This window comes from Rhinopithecus roxellana, chromosome 5 (genome assembly GCF_007565055.1).
Source record: "Rhinopithecus roxellana isolate Shanxi Qingling chromosome 5, ASM756505v1, whole genome shotgun sequence".
Taxonomy (NCBI): domain Eukaryota; kingdom Metazoa; phylum Chordata; class Mammalia; order Primates; family Cercopithecidae; genus Rhinopithecus; species Rhinopithecus roxellana.
Window position 1 is genome coordinate 88257496 of NC_044553.1, and position 18512 is coordinate 88276007.

The window sequence follows — 18512 nt, forward strand, 5'->3', positions numbered from 1 at the left end:
TGCCTTCCAGTTTTAAAGGTCACAGGAAAATTATAGAGAGGGAAGAAACAGGTAGCGAGGTATATGGAGCTCAGGAGCCCACACACCAGCAGCAGCTAGCCCGGCCTCTAGGACCCAGAAAGCAAGTAGCCCATGTCAGGGCGTCCTGAATAAAAAGGTGACCCAGCCACCAGGGTGGGAGGAAGAGGCCATGTTCGTGACTGAAGGCTCAAACGGGGACTAATGCAAAGCTCACAAAAGATTTGAGAAATAGAAGTAGGGAAAAACGAAACAAAAGCTGAGACTGTAAACAAGGGGCTGCTGTCACCTGTTCTTTTAGATGGAAGGCGAAAACTGTGCCCACCTGAGCTGCCAGGTTGTGCAGATCCTGCATAAATGATCCCGCATAAATCCTCCAAAAGCTGTTAGAACAAGGTATCAAAAGGGCCATTTTTCTTTTCCTTCCAACACATACACCTAAGGAATCAAGCTCTGCTGAAGCATAGGAAGATAGGGGACAGTCAAGAGCACAGGCTTCCGGGTCAGGTGGAGCTGTGTTCAAATCCGGCTCTGCCACTGAGTGACTTCACTACTGCATGCCAGTTTCCACATGCTTATCTCAGCAGGCCACCTGAGGGTGCAAGAATGGTGCACGTGAGGTGCTTAGCAGCCTGCAAGAGGTCCTTGGTAGTTCTTATCGCCATCACCTGCTCTGCTCTAGCAACAGGGGGTGAGAGGGACCAAGGGTGTCAGAGCTATGCTGCCACTGCAGAAGCAGCCTCCCAGCCATGGTGGGAAGGCCCTGCCCTGAGCTCTTCCTTCTGGCCACAGACACTGCAGAATGAGATTCTGGGCCATACGCCGCGGGTTGAGGATGTGCTTCAGAGAGGGCAGCAGCTGGTGGAGGCAGCGGAGATCGACTGCCAGGACCTCGAGGAGCGCCTGAGACACCTGAAGAGCTCCTGGGATAGGCTGCAGGAGGCAGCGGCCGGGAGGCTGCAGCGACTGAGGGACGCCAACGAGGCACAGCAGTACTACCTGGATGCGGACGAGGCTGAGGCCTGGATTGGCGAGCAGGAGCTCTACGTCATCTCTGATGAGATCCCCAAGGTCTGTTCAGGCAGGGGATACCAGCCGGGGTGCTGAGACAGAGAGGAAGAGCTGAGGTTGGCTGTCGGTGGGGAGCCTTGTGAGTCCAACTGTGTGAGGAGTGAGGCCAGGGGGAACCCACAGACTCCCTGCCCTCCCTTGGTGCCTGCTTGGACACACCTCTGCAGGGCACACGCTGCAGCCAGGTGCCTCCTGTTTGCCCACTTAGGTTTGCTCTAACCCAAGGGTTCTCTACTTTTCTTTGCCATGGATTCTGTACTGGTGAACTGCTATGAAAGAGATGGGGTGAGAGGTGACAGGTGGGGGTCTCTCAAAGCTGGAATGATATATGATGTTTTCATGGGGACAGGGGTTAGGGCACAAAAGGAAGGGTATATGTCAGATACAAATCGGGGGAGTCTGGAGAGGGAGGTAGGGCACGGGCATTGCTGGGAAATCAGAAAGGCAGGAAGGGAACATGTGCGGCTCTCCTGCGGGTGTCCCACAAGCCTGCTCCCCTCCTCCCTAAGGCACCTCCAGGAGCAGGGGCACAACTTGCCAAGGGAGGGATCGTGGCCAGGCTGAGCTCTGGCGCTGACTGTCTACTGCGTTCTAGGATGAAGAGGGCGCCATCGTGATGCTGAAACGGCATCTGAGGCAGCAGCGTGCGGTGGAGGACTACGGCCGGAACATCAAGCAGCTGGCCAGCCGGGCCCAGGGCCTGCTGTCTGCAGGCCACCCTGAGGGGTGTGTGTGCCCCCTGGGGTGACTCGGTCAGGAGATGGGGATCAAGCCAGGGGCCCACCAGCCAATGTCCCTTCAGATTTAAGAGGAAAATGGAAACAGTTTTCCCTAATAGGGCTGGAGAAAATTGCCACAGGACTGGTGATGGATCCCATTTCATTTTATGCCTTGGTTTTGTGTGAGTCACTTCCAGCTGGGTCAACAAGGCCCTGGTTTGCAAAATGAAAAGAGAAGGGGTTAGCAAAACTACCCTCTTGGTGACCTGATAGCACCAATTTTCCAAAGGGTTACAATATGCTAAGGGACACTGAAGACTACTTTAGCTTTTCTTTTTATGGTCCAGAAGGTCTGCAGGACTTCACAGTCCAGACAGAACCACGATGTAGGAGTGCAGATGGAAACCTGTGCCCACCTGGGCTGCGAGGTTTTGTGGATCCTGCATACATGGGAGCCCACTGGGCCACAGACCACACACTGCCCCCAGCCACAGCCCTGTCCTCAGCTGCCATTAGGGTGCCCACCACTGTGGGTCCTCAGCAGCCAACCCAGATTTTCCCCGGGACCCACACTGTCTGTGCCCCTAGTGTGTCCTGTCCCTCCCTGGAGGGCTGAGCAGAGTTGTTGCTGCAGGAGCCCTGCTCAGGCAGCGCTGCTCCCCCAGCCTCTCTGGAAGAACAATGGAGGCACTCCCCATTTGCACTTGTCCCTGTAAGCTTGCCAGAGTGAGGGGCACCGCAGGAAGCACCCCTCCAGGACAGAACTCCAGGACACAGTGTGTCATCCACTGAGGCTAGGGTGTGCCCCTTCTCTCCCCAGCTCTTCCCCGGCAAAGCCCCTGTCATTTCTCCAGAGCTTCACTCCCTACCTATCCCTGCCAGGGGGCTGTGGTCGGCATATGTTGGCTCCCCCGAGCCACTGCTCTGGGTTTGTGGCTGCTGTCTCTGAGGGCCTTCTTGGTTTTGAATTCCAGGGAGCAGATCATCAGGCTTCAGGGGCAAGTGGACAAGCACTATGCAGGGCTGAAGGACGTGGCGGAAGAGCGCAAGCGCAAGCTGGAGAACATGTACCACCTGTTCCAGCTCAAGCGGGAGACTGACGACCTGGAGCAGTGGATTTCAGAAAAGGAGCTGGTGGCCTCTTCTCCGGAAATGGGGCAAGACTTTGACCACGTGACTGTGAGTAGCCACAGCTCCTGCTGTCTTTATCTTTCTCTAATGCAGTAGACGCAGCCAGCCCTCACCCGAGACACACAGAGTGCTGTGCAGGATGCGACTTCCCCAGTGTGAGGTGGGACCTGCGGATGGGGCCTGCCCTGGGGAAGGTGTGAGAGTGTGGCTCCTGGTGCTGCAGTCACTGCCTGGGAATGTCTTCCCCTAAGCTGGTGACACCTATAACCCCTCTGCACCCCATAACCACATTTCTGTCTGCCCCACACCCAGCTTCTGCGGGACAAGTTCCGGGACTTTGCCCGGGAGACCGGGGCGATTGGGCAGGAGCGGGTGGACAACGTGAATGCCTTCATCGAGCGACTCATCGACGCGGGCCACAGCGAGGCGGCCACCATTGCCGAGTGGAAGGACGGGCTGAACGAGATGTGGGCAGACCTGCTGGAGCTCATCGACACGCGTATGCAGCTGCTGGCCGCCTCCTACGACCTGCACCGCTACTTCTACACGGGTGCCGAGATCCTGGGCCTCATCGACGAGAAGCACCGCGAGCTGCCGGAGGACGTGGGGCTGGACGCCAGCACGGCCGAGTCCTTCCACCGGGTGCACACAGCCTTTGAGCGGGAGCTCCACCTGCTGGGTGTCCAGGTACCTTCAGCCACCCACCTGCTACCAACTTCCAGGAGACCCAGGTGTCAGTCCCCACCTGGCTGTCAGCGGGGAAACCACTAGGATGGATGCCAGGAGGTTTCGCCTCCTTAGACAGCCAGGAGCTCAGGGCAGGGAGCAGTAACTTCAGATGTTCCTTAGCTTCAGAAGTCGTTCTTTAAACTGAATCCTCACAAAAGGCCGATGCATATAATACTATACAGTGCAGTTTCTCCAGTTGTACAGTATTATTAGTGAACACATGCACAGCACTTTTCTAGCACCAGGGGCTTTTCTGAGCAATGTATGTAGCCATTGGACCCTCAGGGCCGTCCTCTGAGGCAGCTGCTAATATTCCCTGCACTTTGTAGATGAGAAAAGGGAGGGGTAGAGGGCCCATAAGTTTCCCAGGAACATGTGGGTACACAGTAGAGCCAGGGCTCAGACCCTGGCAGTCTAGCTATAGACCCCACACACTTAGCCACCAGGCACTTCAACCTTTCCACATGGGAGCTGCAGAGCCCCCAAGTTCTACTGTTCAGACCCCTGCCTTCCCTGGCAAAGCCCCTGTCATTTCTGCCCTCTGCAGATCCCTAGGGTCCCCCAGAGCTTGGTGTGATAGAAAGGGCAAATGCAAGGTGGCCCCTGTTACTGAGGGCTCCCCCAGCTTCCAGTGCAGCAGGGAGAGGTAAGCTGGCTGTGCAATCCCAGGTCAGCCCAGCGGGGGTTGGGGACAGAACACCAGGGTAGGCTGGGCCCCTGGTTCATCCAAAAGCGGACCTCTTAGGGATGTGTCCTCCAGCTGGAGTGGAGGGCCTGGGGTGTGGCTGTTGCATTTGGGGATGCCAGGGCCCCTGAGATAGGTGTAGCCCTACTGAGGTCTTAGGAGTGAGGTTTCACTGTCTCCGGGGCCAACCTCAATCAGGGGATCTGGTGCAACCCCTTCCTTGGAGAAGCAGCACACAGAGTGGTTAAGAATGGGGACTCAGGAGCACGGTGCAAATCCCAACTGTAGCCCTTTACTAGTGTGAGGGACCCTGGACCAGTTACTTAGCTTCCCTGTGCCTCGTTTTCCCCATCTCAAAAATAGCAATAGCAATAGTACCTCCTTCATGGGTTAGTTGGAAGAGAGTTCATCAATCGAAAGTGTTTACAACAGTGCCTGGTACGTAGTTCCTCTCATTAGTGTACTGTTGAGGAGATCAAAGGGCATGGAGTTCCTCTCACTCCCAAACCTTCACAAAGTTCAAGAGGTATCTTGGGTAGGCAGAAGTGTCAAAGCAAGGAGCCTTCTCCTATAGCACCCCCTGGGTGGAGGCTGAAGATCCTACCTTCCAGCAGTGCCCTGAGTTGGCAGGCCAGGAGAATGTAGCTGCCCTTCCAGTCCTAGGACCACAGCACCTAGGGAGCAATGTCCAGGGAACAATGTCTGGTTTTGCCTGACCACAGGTGCAGCAGTTCCAGGACGTGGCCACCCGTCTGCAGACAGCATATGCTGGAGAGAAGGCAGAGGCCATCCAGAACAAGGAGCAGGAGGTGTCTGCCATGTGGCAGGCGCTGCTCGATGCCTGTGCCGGGCGCCGGACCCAGCTAGTGGACACGGCAGATAAATTCCGCTTCTTCAGCATGGCCCGTGACCTCCTCTCCTGGATGGAGAGCATCATCCGGCAGATCGAGACCCAGGAGAGGCCCAGGTGAGGGGAGCATCCTTGAGGCAGAGGCAGCTCCTCTCCAGGCTAGAGGATCCCGGCCAACCAGGGTGCTGCACTGGGGCTCGTCCCTGGAGGGACAGTCCTGGACTATTGGTCTGTGAAAATCCCTGGGGGACACTTGAGGCCTGAGGCTGGATCCAGGCAGAAATGGCCTGGCTCAGCTTCCACTGGGAGGATCAATCGTTTCAGAGTCAGGAGAGTCCTGGGTGTAGAGAAAGAGACATCTGTCATTCAGGTTCTCCAATGGGCACAGTGACCATGGCTGTCAGTGAAAATAAGCAACTCACATGTCCAAAGCTGGGCAGGTCTAAGACTGCGCATTCTTCTCCTAGCCCTGGGATGTGAGGGGGCCCTTCACCCGAAACTCAGGAAGAAGCTCATTGTCCATGAGAGGAGGAGTCAGGCATGTGGGCAGTGAGAGCCCCTGCAGAGATCAGACCACTCGCCCCAGTCTGTGCAACTTCATCAGTTATTGCTGATCCATCTCCATCCTTCTGCCCCTACGGTGTCTGTCCTGATGGTCTTACTTTTAACATTCTTATAGAGATATAACTCCCGTACCACACTTCTTCCATTTAGGGTGTATCATTCAATGGTTTTTAATATATTCGCTGTTACACAACTATCCCCACAATCTAAGGTTAGAAGATTTTCATTACTCCGTCCCTATTAGCAGTCACTCCCCATTCCCCTCTCTTCCCAGTCCCTGGAAACCACTACATGACTTTCTATCTCTCTAGATTTGCCTATGCTGGACATTTCATATAAATGGAATCACACAATATGTGGTCTTTTGTGACTGACTTCTTTCCCTTCGTATAATGTTTTCAAGATGCATCCATGTTGTAGCATCAGTCAGTTCCCTATTCCTTTTTATTGCCCAGTAATATTCCCAGGCTTCTTTGGGGATTTCTGTACCCACTGCCCATGCTCTGACCACTGAGAAATGGGAGATACTAGGGCATCTGTGTTCCTGCTGGGGCTGGGCTGGCAGAGGACCCCCTGGCTGGCCAGAGAGAGAGGAGGGAGCAGGGTCTGACTCCCACGGGCACGGGGAGGTGGGCCCCTCTTGTTGGGACACAGAGGCAGGCCAGAATAACCCAGAGTTCCCTTCTTCCCTTGTCCTCCTGTCCCGCAGGGATGTCTCCTCTGTGGAATTGCTCATGAAGTATCACCAGGGCATCAATGCAGAGATTGAAACGCGGAGCAAGAACTTCAGTGCCTGCCTGGAGCTTGGCGAGTCCCTGCTGCAGCGGCAGCACCAGGCCTCAGAGGAGGTGAGGGGACTGCAGGGATGGAGGCGAGCCAGGCAGCCTCCTGGGAGGGAGCTGAGAGCTACAGCTTTTCTGAGGAGCTTGTCTTGCTCTCACTCATAGAGATCAGGGCTACACACAGGCCCAGGGGATTGCAGCCCCAGCAAGTACACTCCCTGCCTTAAGGAGCTGGCCACTCAGTAAAGGAGAGCAGGCTCATAACCTACCTAACACCCACAGGTGCACACACTTTGGAGTTGGTGACCTCCTTTAATAGGAGAGGCGCATGGGCCTCAGAGAGGTTAAGTAACGTGCCCCAGGCCGCACAGCTGGCAAGTAGCTGGGCCAAGACTTGAAGCCAGGACTGTAGGACCAAACCTGGCATTCTTTGCAGGACCCATCTGTACACTGCCTCAGATGGGGAAGGGTTTGCCAAGCCTGAGCTTTTCTCCCTTTGCTCCCCGTAGATCCGTGAGAAACTGCAGCAGGTGATGTCCAGGAGGAAAGAGATGAATGAGAAGTGGGAGGCCCGCGGGGAGCGGCTCCGCATGTGTGAGTAGAGCCCCAGAGGCAGGGCCCGGGGGCAGGAGTACCCCCGCTGGAGTAGGGGAATAGGGAGGTGCCACCATGGGTGGATTTTCACTACTGTCTAGAGAGAAGCCCCCCACAGCACTGCTCTTCAGCAAAGCTCTGGGGCCAGGGGGCTCAGCCGTCCAGGCAGAAGGCTGGAGTGGACACACTGCTGGAAGCCTCTAACCAAGCAGCGTGCACCCACTCCCTGCCCATCCTCTGCCCCACTTGCCCCCAGCCTCATGCCCAGGCTGGTATGCCTGCAGAGCTATGGCCTGGGAGAGGGGTTGTGGGCCTAAGGGAGGGGTTGAGGGTTGGGGGAGGGGTTGGGGTCTGGGGGAGGGGTTGAGAGTTGGGGGAGGGGTTGGGGTCTGGGGGAGGGGTTGGGGTAAGGCTCTCATGAATCCCAGACATTCCTCCTGAGGAATATCAAGCGTAGAAGGGGCTCTTCCTCCTTCAGCTGAGTGCTGATGAGAGGTGGGGAAAAGCCACCACTCAAGGAGGAGTTGTGAGCCAAGAAGGACCAACTGGTCCTCTGGCCACTCATCCAGCATCATGTGAGACAGCCAAGGGCTGGGAAGAATGTTCAAGGCAGAAGACTCCTTCTCAGAGACATCTAAAATACATTTTGTTTTCAAAATAGAGTTGTAATTAGTGAAAAGTACAGTTTAAAAAATATAACTATTGGGCCAAGCATGGTGGGTGATGTCTATAATCCCAGCACTTTGGGAGGCCAAGGCAGGAGGATTGCTTGAGCTCAGGAGTTTGAGACTAGCCTGGGCAACATAGGGAGACCCTATCTACAACAACAACAAAAATTAGTTGGGTGTGATGGTGCACACCTATAGTCCCAGCCACCTGGGAGGCTGAGATGGGAGGATCACTTGAACCCAGGAGGCTGAGGCTGCCATGAGCCATAATCACATCACTGCACTCCAACCTGGGTGACAGATTGAAGCCCTCTCTCTAAAAACGTATAACCATTGTGAAGCTAGGTTAGGGGCCCAGTGTGGAATGGGGTGGCTGCAGGCAGCAAGGGTATCCATGTGGTTTAGGGACACCTATTCAGGCCACCAGCCTGACCACTGGCCCTAATCAGGAGTGAACAGTTGGGTGCTAACAGGCCCTGGGCCTTGTGGGGGGGTCTGTGTCCTGTTTTCCCTGGCAGTGCTGGAGGTGTGCCAGTTCTCGAGGGATGCCTCTGTGGCTGAGGCGTGGCTGATCGCCCAGGAGCCCTACCTGGCCAGCGGGGACTTTGGACACACAGTGGACAGTGTGGAGAAGCTCATCAAGAGGCACGAGGCTTTTGAGAAGTCCACGGCCAGCTGGGCAGAGCGCTTTGCCGCCCTGGAGAAGCCTACCACGGTGAGCAGGGAACAGTGCTGGGAGGCTCAGGAGGGTGGCAGCTATGCCCTCATGTCAAGAACTCCAGGCCAGTTGTTAGGTACTTAGAATGGTGTGACAGGCTTGGCCAGCAGGGACAATGGGAAGGAAAGACAAGTGGCAGGAAGTACTGACCTCCGAATGCAAAGGACAGAAGGGGCTGACTATAGAAGGAATGAATGCCAGGGCGTGTGGGGGTGCAGGGCCACGTCCAGAGGGAGGTCTTCTGAGAACACAACTCGCCTCTGTGGCTGCTCTGACCCCTGGGCCTTCTCCTCCTCTAGCTTGAGCTGAAAGAACGCCAGATTGCAGAGAGACCCACAGAGGAGACTGGGTGAGTGGTGGCCATGTGTCCAGGGAGCTGAGTGTTCTGCCAAGTGGGAGTAGGGGGTGACTTTCATCAGAAACCTGACACTGGGACCAGTTGCATTTGACGTCTCACAGTGGGCACCCTTTTCAGGAAGGCCCAGAGTGCCTGAGCATGAGGGCAGAGGAGCTTTTGCTTCCCCAGTCACGGGCGGGCTGAAGGCCTGGTGCAGGAGGAGGGGGCTGGGAGCAGTGGAGCCAGGTGAGGCCCTGCCTTGGAGCCACCTGAACACGGGGCCCCACAGCCTGTGCTGCCTGGAACCTGGCTCCCTTCTGAAGAATCTGCCTTGGCTTCTCCAAAGAAGTCTCTGGGCGGCTCCTTGCCCAGCACTGTCCAGACTGCGGGCTGACTGGATGGGGAGCTATTTGGAGCTTGCTTCCTGTGGGCGTGGGTGAAAAGTCAGGCCTTGCAGGAGGCACTGGCCTCAGAGGGGTGCTTGTTTTTAAAGAGAGACTGTGTCTTCCTTAGGCCTCAAGAGGAGGAAGGCGAGACAGCAGGGGAGGCTCCGGTTTCTCACCATGCGGCCACTGAGAGAACGTCCCCGGTCAGTCTCTGGTCTCGTTTGTCTAGTTCCTGGGAGTCACTGCAGCCAGAGCCCTCTCACCCCTACTAGGCTCAGCCCAGGTGAAGGCGAGATGAGCTGGCGCAGCCCCGCCCTCCATCCTGCCCACATCCCTGCAGCCACCTCCCAGCAGAGCAGGCTACCTCCTCATTCAGGTGTTCTGCATGAGAGTACTGGCCTCCTCCACTCCTCCCCTCAGCACAGAGGAAACAGGCCAGCCAGTGACATGACGTTATTAGTTTGGTTTTATCTAATAAATTTTATTGTATAAATATATCACCATTTACATGAGGGGAAACACTAGCCAGAGATGATTAGTGCATTTCTGTACCGTCCTTTCCACTTTCCAACTCCTTCCTCTAGGCAGTACTCACCCCTGCACCCACACCTACACACATGCACACGCACACACACATGCATTCGCACACAAATACACACGCACACTCACCACACCCCCATACACACCTCACGCACAACCACACACCCACATACTCATGCATATATGCACACACCATACCCACCCACATGCACACGCAACACACACCCTCACACACACGTACACGCTCATACACACACCCCACACCCCACACACATATCCACATTCACACCCACACACGTATACACTCATACACACCACACCCCCACACACATCCACACTCACACCCACACACACGTACATACTCATACACAACCACACCCCCACACACATCCACACTCACACCCACACACATATACACTCATACACACACCACACCCCATACACATCTACACTCACACCCCCACACACATACACACTCATACACACACACCACACCCCCACACACAGGCACACATATGTACATCGCACTCCCACACACACACATCCACACTCACACCCACACCCCACACACACATCTACACTCACACCCCACACACGTACACATACACACCACACCCCCATACACACTCATACACACACCACACCCCCCACACACTCATACACACACACCACACCCCCACACACACTCATACACAAACATACACACTCATACACACACACCACACCCCACACACACATCCACACTCCCACCCACACACGCACATGCTCATACCACACCCCCACACATCCACTCACACCTACACGCACATACACATATGCACACACCACACCCACCCACATGCACACTATACCACACCCCCACACACACACACACACACACTCATACACACCACACCCATACACATCCACACACTCGTACACACATCACACCCCCCACACACCCCCACATGCACACACCACAACCCCCCCACACACACACGCGCACACACATCACACCCCCCCATACGCACACCCGCACTCACACACAGACACACCACTCGACTGTCCCATCCCACCTGCCCCACTGCGGACATCTTCGGTGGTGAAGTGGGGGTGCCCATCCTTGTAGGCTATTCCTTCCCCCTATGCAGAGCCCTCTCCTCTTTCCACCGACCTCGCCTGAGGCCTGTGGGTCAGTGAGTCTGGATATGGAGCTGGTTCTGGGACAAGAACAGACTTGAAGGAAGTCTGCAAAATTGAGGAGAATCCCAGGGCTTTGAGTAACAGGGGTCATCCCCCCAACTTATAGGAAAGGAGGATGAGCCAAAGGCCTGGCTCAAGGGACAGGGAGAGCCCAAGACAGCAGCTACCAGAGGCCTAGGGCATGTACCTCAGAACCTTACCTGGAGCAGGCCCCTTAGGACCCCATGGGGTCTGTGCAGGGAGGTTGGGAGGCTGTCACCCAGGCTTAGGGAACTGCTCTGGGGAGCAGCTGACCGGGAAGAAAGCAAGAATTCAGCACACGGCTTGCATGGCTTCCCCCTGCATGTCCCCGCTGTGGCAGGCTGCACTGGGGGTCAAGGGAGCCACAGATCCTTCCTGCAGCCTACCTCTCCAGGTGCCCAGTGAGCCTGCCTGAACCTGGGGGTGAGGTTAGGAAGACAGGCATTCCAGATGGAAGTTTCTGGTACACCAGTCACCCCCAGAAACATGTACGAACAGTGAGTCCTCCCTTTTTCAACCCTTCTCACCATCTGAGGGAGATGCCCTCCCCAACTCCCCCTCCCCCCGTTCCCCCTCCCCCCACATTCCTCTGTGGCCTCCAGCCTGGCCAGAGGCCTCCCTTTCATAGCTGCACCAGCCCACCATGCCCAGCAGAGGGCACTGCTGGGCTCCTGCTGAAGGGTCTCTCCCAGAAGTTCCCTCTGAAGCTCCCGGCGTCACATGTGGGGTCTCGCTTCCCTGTCTGTGGTGGACTGCGTCCCAGCCCCTTTTTCCCAGCAACAGCCCCTGCCGGAAGGAGAGCAAACTTTGGGGGCCCAGCATAGACTGCGGACACGGGCTGGGGCCGTCCCTGCGCCCTGCCCCCGCCTGCTTCTGCCGTGCGTCCCTGTGTGTCTGCATGTGGCAGTGTCCCGGTGTGCGGGCTCCTCTGTGAGCACCACAGCGACTCCATCCATTGTCTGTGTCATGTGTGTCCGTGCAAATGTAATTACTTGTGCATCAGAGCCGCCTCCAGCCAACACCTGAATGTCACCGAGTTGGGGGGAATAAAACCTGTTTGGACCTGATGATCTCTTTGGGGGAAGGAGTGAGCCCACATTTGAGACCCCTTCCGGAGAGCCAGCCACTCCAGCAGATGGGAAGACTGGACTGTGCCCGGTGCCAGAAAGAAACCAGATGGTGACTCAACACCAGACCCAAGGCCTCATGCACAGAGTTCCTGCTGCTGCTATCTTCTGAGCCCTTTGTTAAGTTTTCATGGGGATCCATGAACCTCAGAGGTATTAGGCCCTCCTAATACCCCATCCACATTCGATGCGAGAAAGAGGAGGACACAGCCTGTTGGGAAAGCCCAACCTGGCTCTGGAAGAGTCCTCGAAAGCCCAGCGGCCGGTCCCTCCAGCCTGCCCAGGACTACCCCTTCACAGAACCGCAGGCCTCTCCCAGGGAGGGATGACCAATGGCTGCGCCTCCCCTCTGGGATAGGCCTGGGGGACGGTGGCTCTCCTGCTGGTCCTCTGTGTGTGGTCTGGTGTCAGTGCCCTATAGAATAGATCCATGCGGTGTTGCTTCATGTACAACCCCTCACTGTGCATGTCGGCTTCCTGCTGGGGGGAACTGATGGGAGTGGACCAGGCACCCCTGCTCCTGTCTGGACAGCTGCACACCACAGGTCGGCACCCCTCCCCAGTCCTCCCCTTCCCTGCGTGTGTGTGCACATGGTGACTGGAGCTGCCATCCCACACATCAGCCTCTTTCTCAAGCACATCACTGCACGGTCCCACCACCTTCCCTCACCTCTTGCCTTTTCACATTAGAGCATGTTCTGGTAAAGGCCAATACGTTCATAAAGGTAAGTGCATAGGAGGCCAGGCAGAAAAAACGAGACCTCACTCACAAAAGACAAAACTGCTGGAGGGGAAGTCAGGACATCTGGGTTCTAGTCCTCAATTCTGTTGGAAACTTCCTGCATGATTTTAGATAAACCACCTAATCCCCTGAGTCTCCATGCTCTTATAAAGCCTTCTCTGGAGAATTACCGAAAGTCTGGAACATTCCTGTATGTCAGCAATTTAGCAAATTATAGGGAGGGGCTGGGAGAAGTAGTTTTCACCACTTTCCTCTTGCCTGGTGCTTAGTTCTATGGTACCCAGCTGGTCTCAGGTACCCACTGGTGTAAGACGGGAGATGGGAAAGAAGAAGTAAAGGGCTAGGGTGTTTGCCTTTGTCCCTGTGGGGGAGTAGAGGTGGGGCTGCACCACCAGGATAGTGCCCTGAAGGAGGCCTAGGTCTGCCAGGAAACCCTTGGCAGTGAATAGGCAGACCTGCTCAAGACTGAGCACCTCCTGTTCACCTGGGGCTGTGGCCCTGGGAAGGACTTGGGGGTCCTGCTGAGCATCCCCCACCTCCCGGGCTCAGGGTGCCTCAGAAGCCCCAGTGTAACGTGTGGTGAGAGGCTGCTTTCTCCTGGGAGAGAAGGAGGTGGATTGCATGGAGAAGAAATGGTACTGAAGATGCTGCAAGTCCCCCCAGGCTAAAGGTCCCCAGTGCACAGCCCTGCGCATCTTCCTGTCCCTTGAGCCTGATTCTGGTTTTGGGAAGTGAAGCGGGAACTGCTCTGAGAACTCCCTCAGCAGGGCTGCGGTGACGCCATGTGTGACGTCCCTGAAAGGGATTGGTGCTCCTAATCACCTTTGCTAGGGCTCACTGTGTGGGATAAACATACCCTGCCTGCCTCCAAGCCCCAAGGCTAGATCCAGGCTGTAGCGCAGAGGGACCCCGGGATGCCAGGCCACTCCAGAAAGCAGATGCTGGGTGCCCCTCATGATCAGCCTTCTCATCAGGAAGTCAGGGAAAGCTGTCTTCCCCAAGGGCAGCTCACAGATGCCCTTCTTGCACAAGGCCTTCCAGCACCGCCTGTGCAGCCAGCGACCCTGGAGAAAGGGCCTGAGCATCTCACTAGGGCTGAACATGGAAGCTGAGGTCCATGTTCAGCCTAGGTCCCTTGCTTCTCCATTCCCATAGATTTAAAGGTTCATGTGGCTTCAGGGAAGTAACCAGCACTTACGAACATGAGGGGCTGAGCAGGTACTGGACTTGCAGCCAGGACCACCTCTTGGCCGGTGTCTGGCTGGCTAGCTCCAGCTGCTGCTGCCCTTTGGCAACCTGGGCACCTCCCCCAGCAGCAGCCTCCCTGGCCGGCAGCCAGGAGCTTTAATCAGCGGCCAGCGGTGGAGCTCTGACGTCCTTGGATGGAAGAGATGTGGGTGTGGAAACAGCAGCTGTGTTTCTTCTCGCCTGAACAAGCTCTCCCAGTCTTTCCTTCTCCTCCTGCTACTCTTTCAGACATTTTGCAGCGAATGCAAATCTTATGTTTGTTGGTAATGGGCAGACCCAGCTGGAAATAATGTCAGTTTTCCCCAAAACCTGGGCGTGTTCCTGTCTACCCAGTACGCCTGAGTCAGTGTGGCAGGGGTGTGTCTGCCTACGCTCTGGCACTGCGCCTGTCTCCCTGGAGGAACCTGCTGTAGGCTCTTTCTGGACACCTGCCCGCTGCTGGGCATGTCCCTTTCTCTTTGCTGTCGTCAGATTTAATATTCCTGGCTCCTCTGCTCTAAAGACTCTTCCTAAATTCTTTCTTTCAGGCTGTGTTTCAGAACATCCTAGATACTGATGGCCTCAGGATGAGACTCAGTTAACATTGGAGGCATCTCAGAAATGGGTTTGAAGCGGATGACATGACCACTGGGTGGCAGATATCGATGGGGGAGTCAGTGTCTTCTAGCTCTCTCTAGTCTTTCAATGCTGAGTGGCTGGCTCAGGACCACTGAGCGACTAAGCAGCCATCAGCTCCTCCAGGGCAGGGACCTGAAGAGGTCACACAGGTGGTGAGCATGGTGAAGACAGCTCCTGAGGAAGCCTCATTCATTCTCTTCTCACACCCTGGTGACAGTGGACCAGGTTTCTCCTCCCCTGCACACTGCCATTCCGCTTCCCCTCCATTTGCTTTACCGGGTGCCCTTCTGCGCTACATCCCTTCCTGTCATCTTGGCCAGGCCCCCCAGTTGCCACCTCAGACAGCTGGACTCTGGGGTGCGGTGTTGCACTGGACTGCTTTCCTACGCAACTTCTCATAAGACCCCCTCCCCATCCCTTGGCCTGCAATCCAGGGGACTCCTCACCATGCATCCCAGCCTCAGCTTCCCGCCCTGGTTCTTTCCCCCTGTTCAGCAACAGCCTCTGCTTTCTCCTTTAAGGCATCTGTCTCTGCCCACCGTAAGTTGCCATCTCTTCATCTCTTTGGCTGCCCTCAGCTCAACAAACCATTTCTTTTTCTTCTCTTGCAAACAACTGTCTTCTGAACAGCCTTTCCAACCCACCCAGTGACAGCCCTTCTCACCCAGAGGACAAGAGCTGAGACATCAGACAGTGGGCGAGGGCAACACTTCTTGGCTGCCAGAGCCACTTCTTAGCTGCCTGCTCCCTGCACCCCACAATCACCAGCACTCTTTGGTTGCTTAAGGCATCTAGCAGGAGGTCTTGTTTGGCCCCAAGCCCCTCTTCCAGCTCTGGCATGATTATGCTGCCTCTGTCAATCAGCCATGTGTTTTGCGTAAGCCAAGGTCATCTCATTTAGACTGCAAACCCCATCGCACAGGTGCTTTCCTCTGGAGTGAGGATACAGGTCTCCCCTCTTGCAGCAGGATTTAGTAAGAACACAGAGTTTGGTGCCAGACAGACCTGCATCTTCAACATTCTTCACTAATGTATGACTATGGACAGGTCACTCATTCTCTATGACCCCCAGTTTCCCTCATCTGTAACACAGGGGATAACAACTACCTGCCTTGTAGAGAGGCTGGGAGGATTGGAAGAGACGATGTAGGTAGAGCAGCTGGCACCTAGTAGGTGATCATTTAAGTCCCTTCATTTTTCTCCATCCCCCACCTCAGTCCTTCATCTCTTAAAAGCACGTGAATTCTAATACGAATTCAGTCATGGCACGATGCATCCCATTGCTGCAGTCAGTCTGTTTCTGGGGTGCATCCTCAGGCTCTAGTTCTCATTGGCGTTACCTTTAGAGAGACATTGTCGCCTGTGTTCTTTGCTTGTAAATGCATCCGGGTTCGCTGAGCATCTTCAGAACCTCTGAAAGACCCTGTGGTCCCCAGCCAGGTTGTGTTTCTCCTGGGAGCCTGAGGAGTTTGTCGTCTGTGTGCAGTCCCCTGCGCCACCTGCTGGCTGAGCTTGGACATACACCTTCACCTCCTTTGGCCCAGAGAAGACGTTTACCCATCTGCCCATGTCTCTGGCCTGTTTTGCACATCCTCTGTGGAGACCCCAACCCCCTACCTCCCCCACCCAAGCCAGTTTCCTAGCAAGGCAGGACCCTAAAAAGTCAAGCTTACACAGACTTCTGCTTGACTTTGCAAGACTGCAAAGACCCGGAGATGGTCATCCCCCACCCATTGGGAGCCTGCGGCCTCTCCCTGTTGGTTTGACTACAATCCTGTGAGGCCCCAAAAGGGCTGTACCCTCTTTTCCACTGATCCCTGTCAACCAGCAACCAATGCTGCCTGTCCCCTGCCCTCCTCTGACATCACGATCCCACAGCCAGTACACACAGCTGAGACACTTCCCCCTACCTATTCCCCAAACCAGAGGACTAAAGGTAGTGCCTTCCCTTATTCAGCCTGCTCCCCAAGTCTCCTTCACCTCCACTTATGGTCTAGACTCCCTTGCTGCCCCCAGCTGGACACCCAGAATTTCTTCCAAGCAGCAGACTCTCCTCCTTCAGAGTGTCCCCTGCTCTGGTGGGTGACAGCCCTCAGTGGTGCAGGTGGAATCTGCATCTTCCTGATGACCTAAGGACTCCAGCAGCAGCCCCTGCCTTACAGCACAGAGTTGGAAGGGAATCTCAGATCAGCTCCTCCATACGTGGCGCCTTTGGGTAGAACCTGCCGGTCCCTCAGTCACACCTCAGCCACATGAGTAGCCAGCGTTGCCTCTCCTGGTGCTTTCTGTCCCTAGATCCCGCCTCCTGTCAGTCAAAGCAGTCCCCACCTAAGACCATGGCCTACTTACAGGGGGACAGCCGGAGAACCCTCACCTCATCCCCTCTTATTAGCCCTGAGGCTCAGGGGAGGTGGGTCCTCCTGCCAAAGCACGCTGCTAGCCTGACCCAGGGCCCGCAGTTGGCATGGGTGGATGGTTCAGCTGATCGGCTGGGAGGTCCTTGATGGATGTGGCCTAGAAAGATGCAGGGCTGAGCCAACAGGACCACAGGCCTCCCACTGCAGGTTCGCAGCCAGGGGGTCATGGGTGGGTCCCTGCCCAGCTACTTGGCTCCCTGCCTTCCTGCACCACCTGTGGTACCCTTTCCAATTTGAGAGGCATTGTGTGGATAGGGAAGCAGGGCCATGAATTCTTGCCCCAGCTCTGCTACTAAAACTTGCTGTGTGCTCTAATCTCAGCCATCACTGAGCTTTTCCGGAACCCAGTTTTCCTATCTGAGATAGGAAGGGCTGAATCCCATGACCCCAAGGCCTCTTTCCAGCTTTAGAATTCTGAGAATCTCTTTTCTCACATGAGCTTCATCTACCCCATCCCCAGCCTCCCCCACCGGCTTCCCTGATAAGGCCCCCATTGTTGATTCTACCTACATACCCTTCCCAGAGGCATGGCTAGAAATAAAAGGCCCCAGAGAAATTCCTTATCTCTTATGAATTGCAAAAGATCTTTACATACACACTCACATGCTTGCAGGGCTGTGTCAGGCTCCCACACCTCCCCTCCCCCAAGAAAGGAGCCTGCCAGCAGCATCTGGCCCTCCCTCCAGCCTGCTCTCTGTTGCTTGAGCACTTTCCCTGGGCAGATGGGAACCCCAAGAGTAACTTTTTAAAATATGGTCCTGCTTCAGAAAAGGATTTGACCTCTTGGATATATATCTACATACAATCTTCCTCAAAGTCTTTTCTTGACAAAGTTGTGAGGTCTTTGTAAAATCCACTTGTGAATTACCAGAGCCTTCCACTCAGCAGCACGCTGTTGTCTTCGGCCGGACCTGGGGACCTCTGCTTTTGGCTTCTGGGGCCCCTGCACCTCAGTGCCCCACTCCAAGCATTGAGGCAGGGCCTCAGGCCACTTCTGCACTGCTTACCTGTTCACATGGTTTCCCCCTTCCTGTCTCAAGCCTCAGAATGTTCCAACCGAAAATGGCCGAGAAAGGAGGGGCTGAGGCCTTGCCTGCCAATGGCTGAGATTCCCTTTCCCCATTTCTCAGTCCTAAGCATCCACTACTACAGGAACAAGAGGGTTTTTGAGATCCTTACACTAGCCCCACAGGACATTGGCCACAATAATTGCTCAGCAAAGCCCCAGGGAGGCAGGTGTGGATAGGCAGGGGTGAAGGATCACAAGAGAGCCAACATTTACAGACATGACCTCACTTTTAAAGGCTGCAAACCACCTGTGAAGTAGGTCACGGGCTCACTCCCACTAACTGAGTCAGGAAGGTT

General features: G+C 55.5%; 1 protein-coding gene across 2 annotated transcripts in view; it reads left to right on the forward strand.

Annotated features, from left to right (window-relative positions):
* The window catches only part of SPTB (spectrin beta, erythrocytic), a 137648-nt gene that overhangs the window by 107460 nt on the left and 11676 nt on the right, over positions 1-18512 (forward strand). For both annotated transcript variants that reach the window (XM_010383706.2, XM_010383705.2), the window contains 10 exons: positions 811-1089; positions 1685-1815; positions 2783-2987; positions 3252-3626; positions 5076-5320; positions 6477-6615; positions 7059-7143; positions 8330-8526; positions 8829-8878; positions 9380-9455. In XM_010383706.2, the coding sequence (XP_010382008.1) occupies positions 811-1089; positions 1685-1815; positions 2783-2987; positions 3252-3626; positions 5076-5320; positions 6477-6615; positions 7059-7143; positions 8330-8526; positions 8829-8878; positions 9380-9455 (1782 nt within the window). The remainder of the gene's footprint in view (positions 1-810; positions 1090-1684; positions 1816-2782; positions 2988-3251; positions 3627-5075; positions 5321-6476; positions 6616-7058; positions 7144-8329; positions 8527-8828; positions 8879-9379; positions 9456-18512) is intronic.